The sequence below is a fragment of the Bombina bombina genome, chromosome 6 (genome assembly GCF_027579735.1).
Source record: "Bombina bombina isolate aBomBom1 chromosome 6, aBomBom1.pri, whole genome shotgun sequence".
NCBI classification, from domain to species: domain Eukaryota; kingdom Metazoa; phylum Chordata; class Amphibia; order Anura; family Bombinatoridae; genus Bombina; species Bombina bombina.
The window spans coordinates 1,146,624,025-1,146,644,501 of record NC_069504.1 but is presented as its reverse complement, the minus strand read 5'-3'; the positions used below and the strand labels follow the sequence as shown (position 1 = coordinate 1,146,644,501).

At 40.1% G+C, this 20,477-nt stretch overlaps 1 protein-coding gene across 3 annotated transcripts in view; it reads left to right on the top strand.

Annotated features, from left to right (window-relative positions):
- Window positions 1-20,477, top strand: part of PLEKHA5 (pleckstrin homology domain containing A5) — a 1,264,477-nt gene that overhangs the window by 42,604 nt on the left and 1,201,396 nt on the right. For 2 of the 3 annotated variants that reach the window (XM_053719122.1, XM_053719123.1), the window contains exon 3: window positions 1,539-1,596. In XM_053719122.1, the coding sequence (XP_053575097.1) occupies window positions 1,539-1,596 (58 nt within the window). Of the gene's footprint in view, window positions 1-1,538; window positions 8,984-9,267; window positions 9,366-20,477 lie in introns of those variants that run through there. The other variant, XR_008402942.1, reaches the window with a different exon arrangement.

Sequence of the window (20,477 nt, the reverse complement as noted above, 5' to 3'; positions counted from 1 at the left end):
GTATTAGTAAATAGTGATGCTTTATTGTCTAATAACAGTATTAGTGACTAGTGATGCTTTATTGTCTAATAACAGTATTAGTGAATAGTGATGCTTTGTCTCATAACCGTATTAGTAAATAGTGAGGCTTTATTGTCTAATAACAGTATTAGTGGCTAGTGATGCTTTGTCTCATAACCATATTAGTAAATAGTGAGGTGTTATTGTCTAATAACAGTATTAGTGAATAGTGAGGTCTTATTGTCGAATAACAGTATTAGTGAATAGTGAGGTTTTATTGTCTAATAACAGTATTAGTGACTAGTGAGGTTTTATTGTCTAACCGTATTAGTGACTAGTGAGGTTTTATTGTCTATTAACCGTATTAGTAAATAGTGAGGTTTTATTGTCTAATAACCGTATTAGTGACTAGTGAGGTTTTATTGTCTATTAACAGTAGTAGTGACTAGTGAGGTTTTATTGTCTAATAACCGTATTAGTGTATTCTGAGGTTTTATTGTCTAATAACAGTATTAGTGACTAGTGAGGTTTTATTGTCTATTAACAGTATTAGTGACTAGTGAGGTTTTATTGTCAGTAATAACCGTATTAGTGAATAGTGATTTTTTATTGTCTAATAACTATTAGTGAAAAGTGAGGTTTTATTGTCTAATAACTGTATTAGTGAATAGTGAGGTTTTATTGTCTAATAACTGTATTAGTGAATAGTGAGGTTTTATTGTCTAATAACAGTATTAGTGAATAGTGAGGTTATTGTCTAATAACCGTATTAGTGACTAGTGATGTTTTATTGTCTAATAACCGTATTAGTGAATAGTGATATTTTATTGTCTAATAACAGTATTAGTGACTAGTGATGCTTTATTGTCTAATAACAGTATTAGTGAATAGTGATGCTTTGTCTCATAACCGTATTGGTAAATAGTGAGGCTTTATTGTCTAATAACAGTATTAGTGGCTAGAGATGCTTTGTCTCATAACCGTATTAGTGAATAGTGAGGTGTTATTGTCTAATAACAGTATTAGTGATTAGTGATGCTTTGTCTCATAACAGTATTAGTGACTAGTGATGCTTTATTGTCTAATAACAGTATTAGTGAATAGTGATGCTTTATTGTCTAATAACCGTATTAGTGACTAGTGATGCTTTGTCTAATAACAGTATTAGTGAATAGTGATGCTTTATTGTCTAATAACAGTATTAGTGAATAGTGATGTTTTATTGTCTAATAACAGTATTAGTGACTAGTGATGCTTTATTGTCTAATAACAGTATTAGTAAATAGTGAGGCTTTATTGTCTAATAACGGTATTAGTGACTAGTGATGCTTTATTGTCTAATAACAGTATTAGTGAATAGTGAGGTTTTATTGTCTAATAACTGTATTAGTAAATAGTGATGTTTTATTGTCTAATAACAGTATTAGTGACTAGTGATGCTTTGTCTCATAACCGTATTAGTAAATAGTGAGGCTTTATTGTCTAATACTAACACACTCCATGTATGTGATTTATTCATACTGTTTCTTTTTTTTCAGATTTACCCACGGGATGGGAGGAGGGCTTCACGTTTGAAGGTGCCAGATACTACTTAAAGTAAGGAAACGGCGCTTGTATGGCTCTGAGATTCTGTTGGAGAATAATGTGTGTGTTTTTATTTAGGAGAATGTTAACATAAGGATTTAACTATTTTGTTACCAGTTTGGCATGCACACAGGGTGCAACAATATGCCGAACTTCTTTCTGGGAGCCGAGGGATTGAAGAACATGTTTTTGTCCTTCAGTGAAACCTGAGATGTAAAGAATTCTGTTAGGATTTGTGCTTCTTGTCTGTATCGATTCTGTTTGCCGTTTTAGGTCCATTTTTTGTATTATGTTCAATAAAGCTGCTTTGAGTGTTTTTGCATCAGAGTCCTGCTCCAGGCCTCACAACTGTAATTCTGGTTTTGTGTTTAGTGACGGGTATAACTAATAGTGCCAGTTGCTGAAATATTTCTATCTTCGGTTCTGTTTATATGATTAATATTTTGTATCTGTCCTGTTTTCCCAACTTGCTTTCTGTGTTATGTTCCTGTTGGGCTGCATAGTGATGGACAATTAAGGAGTTGCTCCTGCACTGTTCTGTTTACTTTAGTGTGAAGGCTTCTCTTACTGCGTTGTATAAACATACAGGGATGGGATATGGTAATTTGCCAGGGAAAACTGCCCTTCCTATCACACCAGCTGCCTGCAGAGCTGACCTGGCCTGGAGTAAATGTGCTTTTATTTGTGATGACCAGGGGAGCTCTATTTATGATAGAATAAGATTTGACATTTTTGGCAATATTTCTCCTTGTAATTGTTTCATATTGTTTTAGTGTAAAACATATTTGTATAAAACGTAATGTGCAGCTCCGATATGTTTGTGATACACAGGGATGTAACATGTAGTAGTACGGAGAGAGAGGCATCAGGAAGGGATATAACATGTAGTAGTACGGAGAGAGAGAGGCATGAGAAAGGGATATAACATGTAGTAGTACTGAGAGAGAGGCATGAGGAAGGGATATAACATGTAGTAGTACTGAGAGAGAGGCATGAGGAGGGGATATAACATATAGTAGTACTGAGAGAGAGGCATGAGGAAGGGATATAACATGTAGTAGTACTGAGAGAGAGGCATGAGGAAGGGATATAACATATAGTAGTACTGAGAGAGAGACATGAGGAAGGGATATAACATGTAGTAGTACTGAGAGAGAGAGGCATGAGGAAGGGATATAACATGTAGTAGTACTGAGAGAGAGGCATATTTGTATAAAACGTAATGTGCAGCTCCGATATGTTTGTGATACACAGGGATGTAACATGTAGTAGTACGGAGAGTGAGGCATCAGGAAGGGATATAACATGTAATAGTACTGATAGAGAGAGAGGCATGAGAAAGGGATATAACATGTAGTAGTACTGAGAGAGAGGCATGAGGAAGGGATATAACATGTAGTAGTACTGAGAGAGAGGCATGAGGAAGGGATATAACATATAGTAGTACTGAGAGAGAGGCATGAGGAAGGGATATAACTTGTAGTAGTACTGAGAGAGAGGCATGAGGAAGGGATATAACATGTAGTAGTACTGAGAGAGAGGCATGAGCAAGGGATATAACATATAGTAGTACTGAGAGAGAGGCATGAGGAAGGGATATAACATGTAGTAGTACTGAGAGAGAGGCATGAGGAAGGGATATAACATGTAGTAGTACTGAGAGAGAGGCATGAGGAAGGGATATAACATGTAGTAGTACTGAGAGAGAGGCATGAGGAAGGGATATAACATGTAGTAGTACTGAGAGAGAGGCATGAGGAAGGGATATAACATGTAGTAGTACTGAGAGAGAGGCATGAGGAAGGGATATAACATGTAGTAGTACTGAGAGAGAGACATGAGGAAGGGATATAACATGTAGTAGTACTGAGAGAGAGAGAGAGAGAGAGAGAGAGAGGCATGAGGAAGGGATATAACATGTAGTAGTACTGAGAGAGAGGCATGAGGAAGGGATATAACATGTAGTAGTACTGAGAGAGAGGCATGAGGAAGGGATATAACATGTAGTAGTACTGAGAGAGAGGCATGAGGAAGGGATATAACATGTAGTAGTACTGAGAGAGAGGCATGAGGAAGGGATATAACATGTAGTAGTACTGAGAGAGAGACATGAGGAAGGGATATAACATGTAGTAGTACTGAGAGAGAGAGAGGCATGAGGAACTGATATAACATGTAGTAGTACTGAGAGAGAGGCATATTTGTATAAAACGTAATGTGCAGCTCCGATATGTTTGTGATACACAGGGATGTAACATGTAGTAGTACGGAGAAAGAGGCATCAGGAAGGGATATAACATGTACTGATAGAGAGAGAGGCATGAGAAAGGGATATAACATGTAGTAGTACTGAGAGAGAGGCATGAGGAAGGGATATAACATGTAGTAGTACTGAGAGAGAGACATGAGGAAGGGATATAACATATAGTAGTACTGAGAGAGAGAGAGAGAGAGAGGCATGAGGAAGGGATATAACATGTAGTAGTAAGGAGAGAGAGGCATGAGGAAGGGATATAACATGTAGTAGTAAGGAGAGAGAGGCATGAGGAAGGGATATAACGTGTAGTAGTACTGAGAGAGAGGCATGAGGAAGGGATATAACATGTAGTAGTACTGAGAGAGAGGCATATTTGTATAAAACGTAATGTGCAGCTCCGATATGTTTGTGATACACAGGGATGTAACATGTAGTAGTACGGATAGAGAGGCATCAGGAAGGGATATAACATGTAGTAGTACTGAGAGAGAGAGACATGAGGAAGGGATATAACATATAGTAGTACTGAGAGAGAGAGAGAGAGAGAGAGAGGCATGCGAAAGGGATATAACATGTAGTAGTACTGAGAGAGAGGCATGAGGAAGGGATATAACATGTAGTAGTACTGAGAGAGAGGCATGAGGAAGGGATATAACATGTAGTAGTACTGAGAGAGAGGCATATTTGTATAAAACGTAATGTGCAGCTCCGATATGTTTGTGATACACAGGGATGTAACATGTAGTAGTACGGATAGAGAGGCATCAGGAAGGGATATAACATGTAGTAGTACTGAGAGAGAGAGGCATGAGAAAGGGATATAAGATGTAGTAGTACTGAGAGAGAGGCATGAGGAAGGGATATAACATGTAGTAGTACGGAGAGAGAGGCATGAGGAAGGGATATAACATATAGTAGTACTGAGAGAGAGGCATGAGGAAGGGAATATAACATGTAGTAGTACTGAGAGAGAGGCATGAGGAAGGGATATAACATGTAGTAGTACTGAGAGAGAGGCATGAGGAAGGGATATAACGTGTAGTAGTACTGAGAGAGAGAGGCATGAGGAAGGGATATAACATATAGTAGTACTGAGAGAGAGAGAGAGAGAGAGGCATGAGTGAGGGATATAACGTGTAGTAGTACTGAGAGAGAGAGGCATGAGGAAGGGATATAACATATAGTAGTACTGAGAGGAGGCATGAGGAAGGGATATAACATATAGTAGTACTGAGAGAGAGAGGCATGAGGAAGGGATAAAACATATAGTAGTACTGAGAGAGAGAGAGGCATGAGGAAGGGATATAACATATAGTAGTACTGAGAGAGAGAGGCATGAGGAAGGGATATAACATGTAGTACTGAGAGAGAGAGAGGCATGAGGAAGGGATATAACATGTTGTAGTACTGAGAGAGAGGCATGAGGAAGGGATATAACATGTAGTAGTACTGAGAGAGAGAGGCATGAGGAAGGGATATAATGTGTAGTAGTACTGAGAGTGAGAGGCATGAGGAAGGGATATAACATGTAGTAGTACTGAGAGAGAGAGGTATGAGGAAGGGATATAACATGTAGTAGTACTCAGAGAGAGGCATGAGGAAGGGATATAACATATAGTAGTACTGAGAGAGAGAGGCATGAGGAAGGGATATAACATGTAGTAGTACTGAGAGAGAGAGAGAGAGAGAGGCATGAGAAAGGGATATAACATATAGTAGTACTGAGAGAGAGAGGCATGAGGAAGAGATATAACATATAGTAGTACTGAGAGAGAGAGTAGTAGTACTGAGAGAGAGAGGCATGAGGAAGGGATATAACGTAGTACTGAGAGAGAGAGGCATGAGGAAGGGATATAACATGTTGTAGTACTGAGAGAGAGGCATGAGGAAGGGATATAACATGTAGTAGTACTGAGAGAGAGAGAGGCATGAGGAAGGAATATAAAATGTAGTAGTACTGAGAGAGAGAGGCATGAGGAAGGGATATAATGTGTAGTAGTACTGAGAGTGAGAGGTATGAGGAAGGGATATAACATATAGTAGTACTGAGAGAGAGAGAGAGAGGCATGAGGAAGGGATATAACATGTAGTAGTGCTGAGAGAGGCATGAGGAAGGGATATAACATGTAGTAGTACTGAGAGAGAGAGAGAGAGAGAGGCATGAGTAAGGGATATACCATGTAGTAGTACTGAGAGAGAGAGGCATGAGGAAGGGATATAACATGTAGTAGTACTGAGAGAGATGCATGAGGAAGGGATATGACGTAGTTGTACTGAGAGAGAGAGGCATGAGGAAGGGATATAACATGTAGTAGTACTGAGAGAGAGAGAGAGGCATGAGTAAGGGATATAACGTGTAGTAGTACTGAGAGAGAGAGGCATGAGGAAGGGATATAACATGTAGTAGTACTGAGAGGCATGAGGAAGGGATATAACATGTAGTAGTACTCAGAGAGAGAGAGGCATGAGGAAGGGATATAACATGTAGTAGTACTGAGAGAGAGGCATGAGGAAGGGATATAACATGTAGTAGTACTGAGAGAGAGGCATGAGGAAGGGATATAACATGTAGTAGTAACTGAGAGAGAGACATAAGGAAGGGATATAACATGTAGTAGTACTGAGAGTACTAATAACAGTATTAGTGACTAGTGAGGTTTTATTGTCTAATAACAGTATTAGTGACTAGTGAGGTTTTATTGTCTATTAACCGTATTAGTAAATAGTGATGTTTTATTGTCTAATAACCGTATTAGTGAATAGTGATAACATATAGTAGTACTGAGAGAGAGGCATGAGGAAGGGATATAACTTGTAGTAGTACTGAGAGAGAGGCATGAGGAAGGGATATAACATGTAGTAGTACTGAGAGAGAGGCATGAGCAAGGGATATAACATATAGTAGTACTGAGAGAGAGGCATGAGGAAGGGATATAACATGTAGTAGTACTGAGAGAGAGGCATGAGGAAGGGATATAACATGTAGTAGTACTGAGAGAGAGGCATGAGGAAGGGATATAACATGTAGTAGTACTGAGAGAGAGGCATGAGGAAGGGATATAACATGTAGTAGTACTGAGAGAGAGGCATGAGGAAGGGATATAACATGTAGTAGTACTGAGAGAGAGGCATGAGGAAGGGATATAACATGTAGTAGTACTGAGAGAGAGACATGAGGAAGGGATATAACATGTAGTAGTACTGAGAGAGAGAGAGAGAGAGAGAGAGAGGCATGAGGAAGGGATATAACATGTAGTAGTACTGAGAGAGAGGCATGAGGAAGGGATATAACATGTAGTAGTACTGAGAGAGAGGCATGAGGAAGGGATATAACATGTAGTAGTACTGAGAGAGAGGCATGAGGAAGGGATATAACATGTAGTAGTACTGAGAGAGAGGCATGAGGAAGGGATATAACATGTAGTAGTACTGAGAGAGAGACATGAGGAAGGGATATAACATGTAGTAGTACTGAGAGAGAGAGAGGCATGAGGAACTGATATAACATGTAGTAGTACTGAGAGAGAGGCATATTTGTATAAAACGTAATGTGCAGCTCCGATATGTTTGTGATACACAGGGATGTAACATGTAGTAGTACGGAGAAAGAGGCATCAGGAAGGGATATAACATGTACTGATAGAGAGAGAGGCATGAGAAAGGGATATAACATGTAGTAGTACTGAGAGAGAGGCATGAGGAAGGGATATAACATGTAGTAGTACTGAGAGAGAGACATGAGGAAGGGATATAACATATAGTAGTACTGAGAGAGAGAGAGAGAGAGAGGCATGAGGAAGGGATATAACATGTAGTAGTAAGGAGAGAGAGGCATGAGGAAGGGATATAACATGTAGTAGTAAGGAGAGAGAGGCATGAGGAAGGGATATAACGTGTAGTAGTACTGAGAGAGAGGCATGAGGAAGGGATATAACATGTAGTAGTACTGAGAGAGAGGCATATTTGTATAAAACGTAATGTGCAGCTCCGATATGTTTGTGATACACAGGGATGTAACATGTAGTAGTACGGATAGAGAGGCATCAGGAAGGGATATAACATGTAGTAGTACTGAGAGAGAGAGACATGAGGAAGGGATATAACATATAGTAGTACTGAGAGAGAGAGAGAGAGAGAGAGAGAGGCATGCGAAAGGGATATAACATGTAGTAGTACTGAGAGAGAGGCATGAGGAAGGGATATAACATGTAGTAGTACTGAGAGAGAGGCATGAGGAAGGGATATAACATGTAGTAGTACTGAGAGAGAGGCATATTTGTATAAAACGTAATGTGCAGCTCCGATATGTTTGTGATACACAGGGATGTAACATGTAGTAGTACGGATAGAGAGGCATCAGGAAGGGATATAACATGTAGTAGTACTGAGAGAGAGAGGCATGAGAAAGGGATATAAGATGTAGTAGTACTGAGAGAGAGGCATGAGGAAGGGATATAACATGTAGTAGTACGGAGAGAGAGGCATGAGGAAGGGATATAACATATAGTAGTACTGAGAGAGAGGCATGAGGAAGGGAATATAACATGTAGTAGTACTGAGAGAGAGGCATGAGGAAGGGATATAACATGTAGTAGTACTGAGAGAGAGGCATGAGGAAGGGATATAACGTGTAGTAGTACTGAGAGAGAGAGGCATGAGGAAGGGATATAACATATAGTAGTACTGAGAGAGAGAGAGAGAGAGAGGCATGAGTGAGGGATATAACGTGTAGTAGTACTGAGAGAGAGAGGCATGAGGAAGGGATATAACATATAGTAGTACTGAGAGGAGGCATGAGGAAGGGATATAACATATAGTAGTACTGAGAGAGAGAGGCATGAGGAAGGGATAAAACATATAGTAGTACTGAGAGAGAGAGAGGCATGAGGAAGGGATATAACATATAGTAGTACTGAGAGAGAGAGGCATGAGGAAGGGATATAACATGTAGTACTGAGAGAGAGAGAGGCATGAGGAAGGGATATAACATGTTGTAGTACTGAGAGAGAGGCATGAGGAAGGGATATAACATGTAGTAGTACTGAGAGAGAGAGGCATGAGGAAGGGATATAATGTGTAGTAGTACTGAGAGTGAGAGGCATGAGGAAGGGATATAACATGTAGTAGTACTGAGAGAGAGAGGTATGAGGAAGGGATATAACATGTAGTAGTACTCAGAGAGAGGCATGAGGAAGGGATATAACATATAGTAGTACTGAGAGAGAGAGGCATGAGGAAGGGATATAACATGTAGTAGTACTGAGAGAGAGAGAGAGAGGCATGAGAAAGGGATATAACATATAGTAGTACTGAGAGAGAGAGGCATGAGGAAGAGATATAACATATAGTAGTACTGAGAGAGAGAGTAGTAGTACTGAGAGAGAGAGGCATGAGGAAGGGATATAACGTAGTACTGAGAGAGAGAGGCATGAGGAAGGGATATAACATGTTGTAGTACTGAGAGAGAGGCATGAGGAAGGGATATAACATGTAGTAGTACTGAGAGAGAGAGAGGCATGAGGAAGGAATATAAAATGTAGTAGTACTGAGAGAGAGAGGCATGAGGAAGGGATATAATGTGTAGTAGTACTGAGAGTGAGAGGTATGAGGAAGGGATATAACATATAGTAGTACTGAGAGAGAGAGAGAGAGGCATGAGGAAGGGATATAACATGTAGTAGTACTGAGAGAGAGAGAGAGAGAGAGAGGCATGAGTAAGGGATATACCATGTAGTAGTACTGAGAGAGAGAGGCATGAGGAAGGGATATAACATGTAGTAGTACTGAGAGAGATGCATGAGGAAGGGATATGACGTAGTTGTACTGAGAGAGAGAGGCATGAGGAAGGGATATAACATGTAGTAGTACTGAGAGAGAGAGAGAGGCATGAGTAAGGGATATAACGTGTAGTAGTACTGAGAGAGAGAGGCATGAGGAAGGGATATAACATGTAGTAGTACTGAGAGGCATGAGGAAGGGATATAACATGTAGTAGTACTCAGAGAGAGAGAGGCATGAGGAAGGGATATAACATGTAGTAGTACTGAGAGAGAGGCATGAGGAAGGGATATAACATGTAGTAGTACTGAGAGAGAGGCATGAGGAAGGGATATAACATGTAGTAGTAACTGAGAGAGAGACATAAGGAAGGGATATAACATGTAGTAGTACTGAGAGAGAGAGAGACATGAGGAATGGATATAACATGCAGTAGTACTGAGAGAGAGGCATGATGAATTGATATAACATGTAGTAGTACTGAGAGAGAGAGAGGCATGAGGAAGGGATATAACATGTAGTAGTACTGAGAGAGAGAGAGGCATGAGGAAGGGATATAACATGTAGTAGTACTGAGAGAGGGAGGCATGAGGAATTGATATATCATGTAGTAGTACTGAGAGAGAGAGAGAGATGAGGAAGGGATATAACATGTAGTAGTACTGAGAGAGAGAGGCATGAGGAAGGGATATAACATGTAGTAGTACTGAGAGAGAGAGGCATGAGGAATTGATATATCATGTAGTAGTACTGAGAGAGAGAGAGAGATGAGGAAGGGATATAACATGTAGTAGTACTGAGAGAGAGAGGCATGAGGAAGGGATATAACATGTAGTAGTACTGAGAGAGAGAGAGAGACATGAGGAAGGGATATATCATGTAGTAGTACTGAGAGAGAGGCATGAGGAAGGGATATAACATGTAGTAGTTCTGAGAGAGAGAGGCATGAGTAAGGGATATACCATGTAGTAGTACTGAGAGAGAGAGGCATGAGGAAGGGATATAACATGTAGTAGTACTGAGAGAGATGCATGAGGAAGGGATATAACGTAGTGGTACTGAGAGAGAGAAGCATGAGGAAGGGATATAACATGTAGTAGTACTGAGAGAGAGAGGCATGAGGAAGGGATATAACATGTAGTAGTACTGAGAGAGAGATAGAGGCATGAGGAAGGGATATAACATGTAGTAGTGCTGAGAGAGGCATGAGGAAGGGATATAACATGTAGTAGTACTGAGAGAGAGAGAGAGGCATGAGTAAGGGATATACCATGTAGTAGTACTGAGAGAGAGAGCATGAGGAAGGGATATAACATGTAGTAGTACTGAGAGAGATGCATGAGGAAGGGATATGATGTAGTTGTACTGAGAGAGAGAGGCATGAGGAAGGGATATAACATGTAGTAGTACTGAGAGAGAGATAGAGGCATGAGGAAGGGTTATAACATGTAGTAGTACTGAGAGAGAGAGAGAGGCATGAGTAAGGGATATAACGTGTAGTAGTACTGAGAGAGAGAGGCATGAGGAAGGGATATAACATGTAGTAGTACTGAGAGGCATGAGGAAGGGATATAACATGTAGTAGTACTGAGAGAGAGAGAGAGGCATGAGGAAGGGATATAACATGTAGTAGTACTGAGAGAGAGAGAGGCATGAGGAAGGGATATAACATGTAGTAGTACTGAGAGAGGGAGGCATGAGGAATTGATATAACATGTAGTAGTACTGAGAGAGAGAGGCATGAGGAATTGATATATCATGTAGTAGTACTGAGAGAGAGAGAGAGATGAGGAAGGGATATAACATGTAGTAGTACTGAGAGAGAGAGGCATGAGGAAGGGATATAACATGTAGTAGTACTGAGAGAGAGAGAGAGAGAGACATGAGGAAGGGATATATCATGTAGTAGTACTGAGAGAGAGGCATGAGGAAGGGATATAAAATGTAGTAATACTGAGAGAGAGAGAAATGAGGAAGGGATATAACATGTAGTAGTGCTGAGAGAGAGAGGCATGAGGAAGGGATATAACATGTAGTAGTACTGAGAGAGAGAGAGAGAGGCATGAGTAAGGGATATACCATGTAGTAGTACTGAGAGAGAGAGGCATGAGGAAGGGATATAACATGTAGTAGTACTAAGAGAGATGCATGAGGAAGGGATATAACGTAGTGGTACTGAGAGAGAGAAGCATGAGGAAGGGATATAACATGTAGTAGTACTGAGAGAGAGAGAGAGAGGCATGAGGAAGGGATATAACATGTAGTAGTACTGAGAGAGAGATAGAGGCATGAGGAAGGGATATAACATGTAGTAGTGCTGAGAGAGGCATGAGGAAGGGATATAACATGTAGTAGTACTGAGAGAGAGAGAGAGAGAGGCATGAGTAAGGGATATACCATGTAGTAGTACTGAGAGAGAGAGGCATGAGGAACGGATATAACATGTAGTAGTACTGAGAGAGATGCATGAGGAAGGGATATGACGTAGATGTACTGAGAGAGAGAGGCATGAGGAAGGGATATAACATGTAGTAGTACTGAGAGAGAGATAGAGGCATGAGGAACGGATATAACATGTAGTAGTACTGAGAGAGAGAGGCATGAGTAAGGGATATAACGTGTAGTAGTACTGAGAGAGAGAGGCATGAGGAAGGGATATAACATGTAGTAGTACTGAGAGGCATGAGGAAGGGATATAACATGTAGTAGTACTGAGAGAGAGAGAGGCATGAGGAAGGGATATAACATGTAGTAGTACTGAGAGAGAGGCATGAGGAAGGGATATAACATGTAGTAGTACTGAGAGAGAGGCATGAGGAAGGGATATAACATGTAGTAGTAACTGAGAGACATAAGGAAGGGATATAACATGTAGTAGTACTGAGAGAGAGAGAGACATGAGGAATGGATATAACATGCAGTAGTACTGAGAGAGAGGCATGAGGAATTGATATAACATGTAGTAGTACTGAGAGAGAGAGAGGCATGAGGAAGGGATATAACATGTAGTAGTACTGAGAGAGAGAGAGGCATGGGGAAGGGATATAACATGTAGTAGTACTGAGAGAGGGAGGCATGAGGAATTGATATAACATGTAGTAGTACTGAGAGAGAGAGGCATGAGGAATTGATATATCATGTAGTAGTACTGAGAGAGATGAGGAAGGGATATAACATGTAGTAGTACTGAGAGAGAGAGGCATGAGGAAGGGATATAACATGTAGTAGTACTGAGAGAGAGAGAGAGACATGAGGAAGGGATATATCATGTAGTAGTACTGAGAGAGAGGCATGAGGAAGGGATATAAAATGTAGTAATACTGAGTGAGAGAGAAATGAGGAAGGGATATAACATGTAGTAGTGCTGATAGAGAGAGGCATGAGGAAGGTATATAACGTAGTAGTACTGAGAGAGAGAGAGAGAGAGAGAGGCATGAGTAAGGGATATACCATGTAGTAGTACTGAGAGAGAGAGGCATGAGGAAGGGATATAACATGTAGTAGTACTGAGAGAGATGCATGAGGAAGGGATATAACGTAGTGGTACTGAGAGAGAGAAGCATGAGGAAGGGATATAACATGTAGTAGTACTGAGAGAGAGAGAGAGAGAGAGAGAGAGAGAGAGGCATGAGTAAGGGATATAACGTGTAGTAGTACTGAGAGAGAGAGGCATGAGGAAGGGATATAACATGTAGTAGTACAGAGAGAGAGAGAGAGAGAGAGAGAGAGATGAGGAAGGGATATAACATGTAGTAGTAATGAGAGGCATGAGGAAGGGATATAACATGTAGTAGTACTGAGAGAGAGAGAGGCATGAGGAAGGGATATAACATGTAGTAGTACTGAGAGAGAGGCATGAGGAAGGGATATAACATGTAGTAGTACTGAGAGAGAGGCATGAGGAAGGGATATAACATGTAGTAGTACTGAGAGAGAGACATGAGGAAGGATTATAACATGTAGTAGTACTGAGAGAGAGAGAGACATGAGGAATGGATATAACATGCAGTAGTACTGAGAGAGAAGCAGGAGGAATTGATATAACATGTAGTAGTACTGAGAGAGAGAGAGGCATGAGGAAGGGATATAACATGTAGTAGTACTGAGAGAGGGAGGCATGAGGAATTGATATAACATGTAGTAGTACTGAGAGAGAGAGGCATGAGGAATTGATATATCATGTAGTAGTACTGAGAGAGAGAGATGAGGAAGGGATATAACATGTAGTAGTACTGAGAGAGAGAGAGAGAGGCATGAGTAAGGGATATAACATGTAGTAGTACTGAGAGAGAGAGAGAGAGAGAGAGAGAGGCATGAGTAAGGGATATAACGTGTAGTAGTACTGAGAGAGAGAGGCATGAGGAAGGGATATAACATGTAGTAGTACTGAGAGAGAGAGAGAGAGGCATGAGGAACGGATATAACATGTAGTAGTACTGAGAGAGAGAGAGAGAGAGAGAGAGGCATGAGTAAGGGATATAACGTGTAGTAGTACTGAGAGAGAGAGGCATGAGGAAGGGATATAACATGTAGTAGTACTGAGAGGCATGAGGAAGGGATATAACATGTAGTAGTACTCAGAGAGAGAGAGGCATGAGGAAGGGATATAACATGTAGTAGTACTGAGAGAGAGGCATGAGGAAGGGATATAACATGTAGTAGTACTGAGAGAGAGGCATGAGGAAGGGATATAACATGTAGTAGTAACTGAGAGAGAGACATGAGGAAGGGATATAACATGTAGTAGTACTGAGAGAGAGAGAGACATGAGGAATGGATATAACATGCAGTAGTACTGAGAGAGAGGCATGAGGAATTGATATAACATGTAGTAGTACTGAGAGAGAGAGAGGCATGAGGAAGGGATATAACATGTAGTAGTACTGAGAGAGGGAGGCATGAGGAATTGATATAACATGTAGTAGTACTGAGAGAGAGAGGCATGAGGAATTGATATATCATGTAGTAGTACTGAGAGAGAGAGAGAGGCATGAGGAATGGATATAACATGTAGTAGTACTGAGAGAGAGAGAGACATGAGGAAGGGATATATCATGTAGTAGTACTGAGAGAGGCATGAGGAAGGGATATAAAATGTAGTAATACTGAGAGAGAGAGAAATGAGGAAGGGATATAACATGTAGTAGTGCTGAGAGAGAGAGAGAGGCATGAGGAAGGGATATACCATGTAGTAGTACTGAGAGAGAGAGGCATGAGGAAGGGATATAACATGTAGTAGTACTGAGAGAGATGCATGAGGAAGGGATATAACGTAGTGGTACTGAGAGAGAGAGGCATGAGGAAGGGATATAACGTAGTGGTACTGAGAGAGAGAGGCATGAGGAAGGGATATAACATGTAGTAGTACTGAGAGAGAGAGAGAGAGAGAGGCATGAGGAACGGATATAACATGTAGTAGTACTGAGAGAGAGAGAGAGAGAGAGAGAGGCATTAGTAAGGGATATAACGTGTAGTAGTACTGAGAGAGAGCGGCATGAGGAAGAGATATAACATGTAGTAGTACTGAGAGGCATGAGGAAGGGATATAACATGTAGTAGTACTGAGAGAGAGGCATGAGGAAGGGATATAACATGTAGTAGTACTGAGAGAGAGGCATGATGAAGGGATATAACATGTAGTAGTACTGAGAGAGAGGCATGAGGAAGGGATATAACATGTAGTAGTAGTGAGAGAGAGAGGCATGAGGAATTGATATAACATGTAGTAGTACTGAGAGAGAGAGAGACATGAGGAATGGATATAACATGCAGTAGTACTGAGAGAGAGGCATGAGGAATTGATATAACATGTAGTAGTACTGAGAGAGAGAGGCATGAGGAAGGGATATAACATGTAGTAGTACTGAGAGAGGGAGGCATGAGGAATTGATATAACATGTAGTAGTACTGAGAGAGAGAGGCATGAGGAATTGATATAACATGTAGTAGTACTGAGAGAGAGAAAGAGATGAGGAAGGGATATAACATGTAGTAGTACTGAGAGAGAGAGGCATGAGGAAGGGATATAACATGTAGTACTGAGAGAGGGAGGCATGAGGAATTGATATAACATGTAGTAGTACTGAGAGAGAGGCATGAGGAATTGATATAACATGTAGTAGTACTGAGAGAGAGAGAGAGAGATGAGGAAGGGATATAACATGTAGTAGTACTGAGAGAGAGAGGCATGAGGAAGGGATATAACATGTAGTAGTACTGAGAGAGAGAGAGACATGAGGAAGGGATATATCATGTAGTAGTACTGAGAGAGAGGCATGAGGAAGGGATATAAAATGTAGTAATACTGAGAGAGAGAGAGGGGCATGAGGAATTGATATAACATGTAGTAGTACTGAGAGAGAGAGAGAGACAGGAAGGGATATCACATGTAGTAGTACTGAGAGAGAGACATGAGGAAGGGATATAACACGTAGTAGTACTGAGAGAGAGAGAGAGGCATGAGGATGGGATATAACATGTAGTAATACTGAGAGAGAGAGGCATGAGGAAGGGATATAACATGTAGTAGTACTGAGAGAGAGAGAGGCATGAGGAAGGGATATAACATGTAGTAGTACTGAGAGAGGCATGAGGAAGGGATATAACATGTATTAGTACTGAGAGAGAGAGAGGCATGAGGAAGGGATATGACATGTAGTAGTACTGAGAGAGGCATGAGGAAGGGATATAACATGTAGTACTGAGAGAGAGACATAAGGAAGGGATATAACATGTAGTAGTACTGAGAGAGAGCATGAGGAAGGGATATAACATGTAGTAGTACTGAGAGAGAGGCATGAGGAAGGGATATAACATGTAGTAGTGCTGAGAGAGAGAGGCATGAGGAAGGGATATAACATGTAGTAGTGCTGAGTGAGGGGTATGAGGAAGGGATATAACATGTAGTAGTGCTGAGTGAGAGGCATGAGGAAGGGATATAACATGTAGTAGTACTGAGAGAGAGAAAGAGATGAGGAAGGGATATAACATGTAGTAGTACTGAGAGAGAGAGGCATGAGGAAGGGATATAACATGTAGTACTGAGAGAGGGAGGCATGAGGAATTGATATAACATGTAGTAGTACTGAGAGAGAGGCATGAGGAATTGATATAACATGTAGTAGTACTGAGAGAGAGAGAGAGAGATGAGGAAGGGATATAACATGTAGTAGTACTGAGAGAGAGAGGCATGAGGAAGGGATATAACATGTAGTAGTACTGAGAGAGAGAGAGACATGAGGAAGGGATATATCATGTAGTAGTACTGAGAGAGAGGCATGAGGAAGGGATATAAAATGTAGTAATACTGAGAGAGAGAGAGGCATGAGGAATTGATATAACATGTAGTAGTACTGAGAGAGAGAGAGAGACAGGAAGGGATATCACATGTAGTAGTACTGAGAGAGAGACATGAGGAAGGGATATAACACGTAGTAGTACTGAGAGAGAGAGAGAGGCATGAGGATGGGATATAACATGTAGTAATACTGAGAGAGAGAGGCATGAGGAAGGGATATAACATGTAGTAGTACTGAGAGAGAGAGAGGCATGAGGAAGGGATATAACATGTAGTAGTACTGAGAGAGGCATGAGGAAGGGATATAACATGTATTAGTACTGAGAGAGAGAGAGGCATGAGGAAGGGATATGACATGTAGTAGTACTGAGAGAGGCATGAGGAAGGGATATAACATGTAGTACTGAGAGAGAGACATAAGGAAGGGATATAACATGTAGTAGTACTGAGAGAGAGCATGAGGAAGGGATATAACATGTAGTAGTGCTGAGTGAGGGGTATGAGGAAGGGATATAACATGTAGTAGTGCTGAGTGAGAGGCATGAGGAAGGGATATAACATGTAGTAGTGCTGAGTGAGGGACATGAGGAAGGGATTTAACATGTAGTAGTACTGAGAGAGAGAGGCATGAAGAGGGGATATAACATGTAGTAGTGCTGAGAGAGAGAGGCATGAGGAAGGGATATAACATGTAGTAGTGCTGAGAGAGAGAGAGGCATGAGGAAGGGATATAACATGTAGTAGTGCAGAGTGAGGGGCATGAGGAAAGGATATAACATGTAGTAGTGCTGAGTGAGAGGAATGAGGAAGGGATGTGCACGTGTCATTATCTGCTACTGTGCATTAGGGATAGACCAATTATCGGAGCGGCCAATTAAGAGGACCGATATTTGGAATTTTGTGAAATAATCGTTATCGGTCAGAAACTTACTGATATTACCGATTATGGAGCCAATCAAAAGTAATTTAGCTCTGTGTACTTCAGGGAAACTATGTAGATTTAAGTGACACAAATCATCGATGTTTGTTAATGTAAGTCGATCTACAGGCCTGCCATTGGGTGTGTGTGTGGGGGGTATCTTAGTTGGTAAGTAAGCTCCCAGGAACACCTGGGCTTGGATTCTGTTATCAGATGTAGAGCTGCAACAACTAATCGGCATAATCGATAATAATAGATTATGAAAATAGTTGTCAACGAATCTCATAGATTAGTTGATTTGCAATTAGTTGGTCTGTGCACAGCACCATCTGCTTTACTCCACTGAGCTTATGCACATAATATTGTGTTTTATGGGTATACCCTCAGGCTAAAGGACGTCTACAGATGTTTACTTTTCACTTTTTATGGACAGTATACGTTTCTTTTTAAGTTTACAACTATTCCTGACTTATGTGCAACCCAGAAATAATAGTAATCATAATTTGGATTGTTTATATTAAATCAGGTAATTTGGGACAATGCTTTGCATGATATAGCCATAGATTGATGGGATTTGTTATATGAATTGATGTCACTTTTACCTGTTTGCACAATTATTAGCGAATCGTTTGCTATTACTGATATGTGTACTCTATAGAAAAATGTGTAAGGCTGAATCCTTTTACTGATATATAGTCTTAGCGCTTTTGGCTTTTTTTTTGTTTTTTTATATTTTTAATTAACTGGAATATGTACCAAATTCAACCTCTGTAAGTATATATAAATGTTATTTTAAGAGTGTACTAGATATTTTTTCCACTGACCATATAGCTGGTTGTTTACCATTGCATATAGATATTCAAGATATTTTTATGTCAGAATGAAGTCCATGCTTTCTTTAAGAGGCCCCTTGCATTGGTGGAGCTTACAAAGATACATATTCCACCTTGGTGAAATTGGCAAAACCCTACTTATTCATTTCAGGCACCTCAACACCACCTGAGCGCCTCTTCTCTGCTGCAAGCAAAATAGCTTGCAAAAAAGAGAGCCAGCCTCAACCAGGAGCATGTGGTCATGTTGACATTTTTGCATTTCAATGCAAAGTTTCTGAAAGAGTGAATAACAATGTTCTGCTGCTTAAAAAAATTGGACCAACAGTTGTGTCAATGTAAAGTTTTAGTCTGAAGTTTATATTTATAACACCCAGTATGTGGATTTTATTTTAAATATAGGAAAAAAGATTTATTTATTTTTTAGTCGATTAATTGAAAAAATAATCGTCCAATTAATCGATTATGAAAATAAGTTAGTTGCAGCCCTAATCAGATGTAGTGATGCACTACATCTTGGTTTTGCTGCCTGATAGCACATATAAGCTGGACATAGCATAACATCTAATAATAAATAGCACTGCTAAGAGTCCAAGCCCAGGTGTTCCCGGGAGCTCCGTTACCAACTACCATACCACCAATGGCAGACCTGTAGATATACTTGCATAAACAAACATACAGGTGGCCCTCGGTTTACAACGGTTCAATTTACACCGTTTCAGATTAACAACCTTTTTTTTCAGTCATGTGACTGCTATTGAAAAGCATTGAGAAGCAGTGCATTGATTAAAATAGCCAGTAGGTGGAGCTGTCCGCTTGTGTTGCAGCAAAGATATGCAAGCAAAGCAAGCTGAAATTAATCAGTTTAACCAGACCTGAGCTATCGAGCAGATTTCAAAGGAACAAGATCTTCCTGTCTATAAATCAGTCCATATTGGAATGCATAGAAAGAACTGTTTGCAGAAAAATGCAAGTGAAGTCTGTGTTGTGTGATTATTTTATTAGGCTTATAATGCTGTTTAGCAAATGTTTTTGTTCATTTAACTTAGTTTAATTATATATTCTGTGTTGTGTGATTATTTTATTAGGTTTATAATGCTGTTTAACATGTAAAGTCTTCATTTCAAAGCTTTAAAAATAATGTATTAGGTGTTACTTATGACAATTTTGAGAGGGGCCTGGAACCTAACCCCCTCACTTCCCATTGACTTACATTATAAACTGGGTTTCAATTTACAACGGTTTTTATTTACAACCATTCCTTCTGGAACCTAACCCCGGCGTAAACTGAGGGCTACCTGTATATGATTTGTGAAATGGAAAATGTGATCTTTAAGTGGCACTTAAAGCTACATAGTTTCCCTGAAGTACACACAACTAAAATAATTTTGATTTGCTCATAGGGGTCAGCAATACATAAAATCAATCTGCTCGCTAATTGCTGTCAGCAATAGAACATTATTGCATTCTGATAAATTTTAAACATTTTCAAAACATTTCACTAAAGCTGCTAAATTTGACGATTTTTTTTATTTAAATATTTTATTTTTCCATTTCGCATAGAAATAAACATTTAAAAAAATAATTAGTTCAGGCACATCAATTAAATGTCCACAACAACAAACCTTGAGTAGAAAGTATGCAGTATTGGAGACTAGTATCAATATTCTCTAGCAGTGGATAACAATGCACTAACTATTAGGCGGCGCTGTTGCACATGTATACAGCTGCCCATAAGTCACATAATAAAGAAACTTATTGTCCACTCCTCAGTACCAGGGAAGGTATTTGCAATCCAGTAAATATATGAGC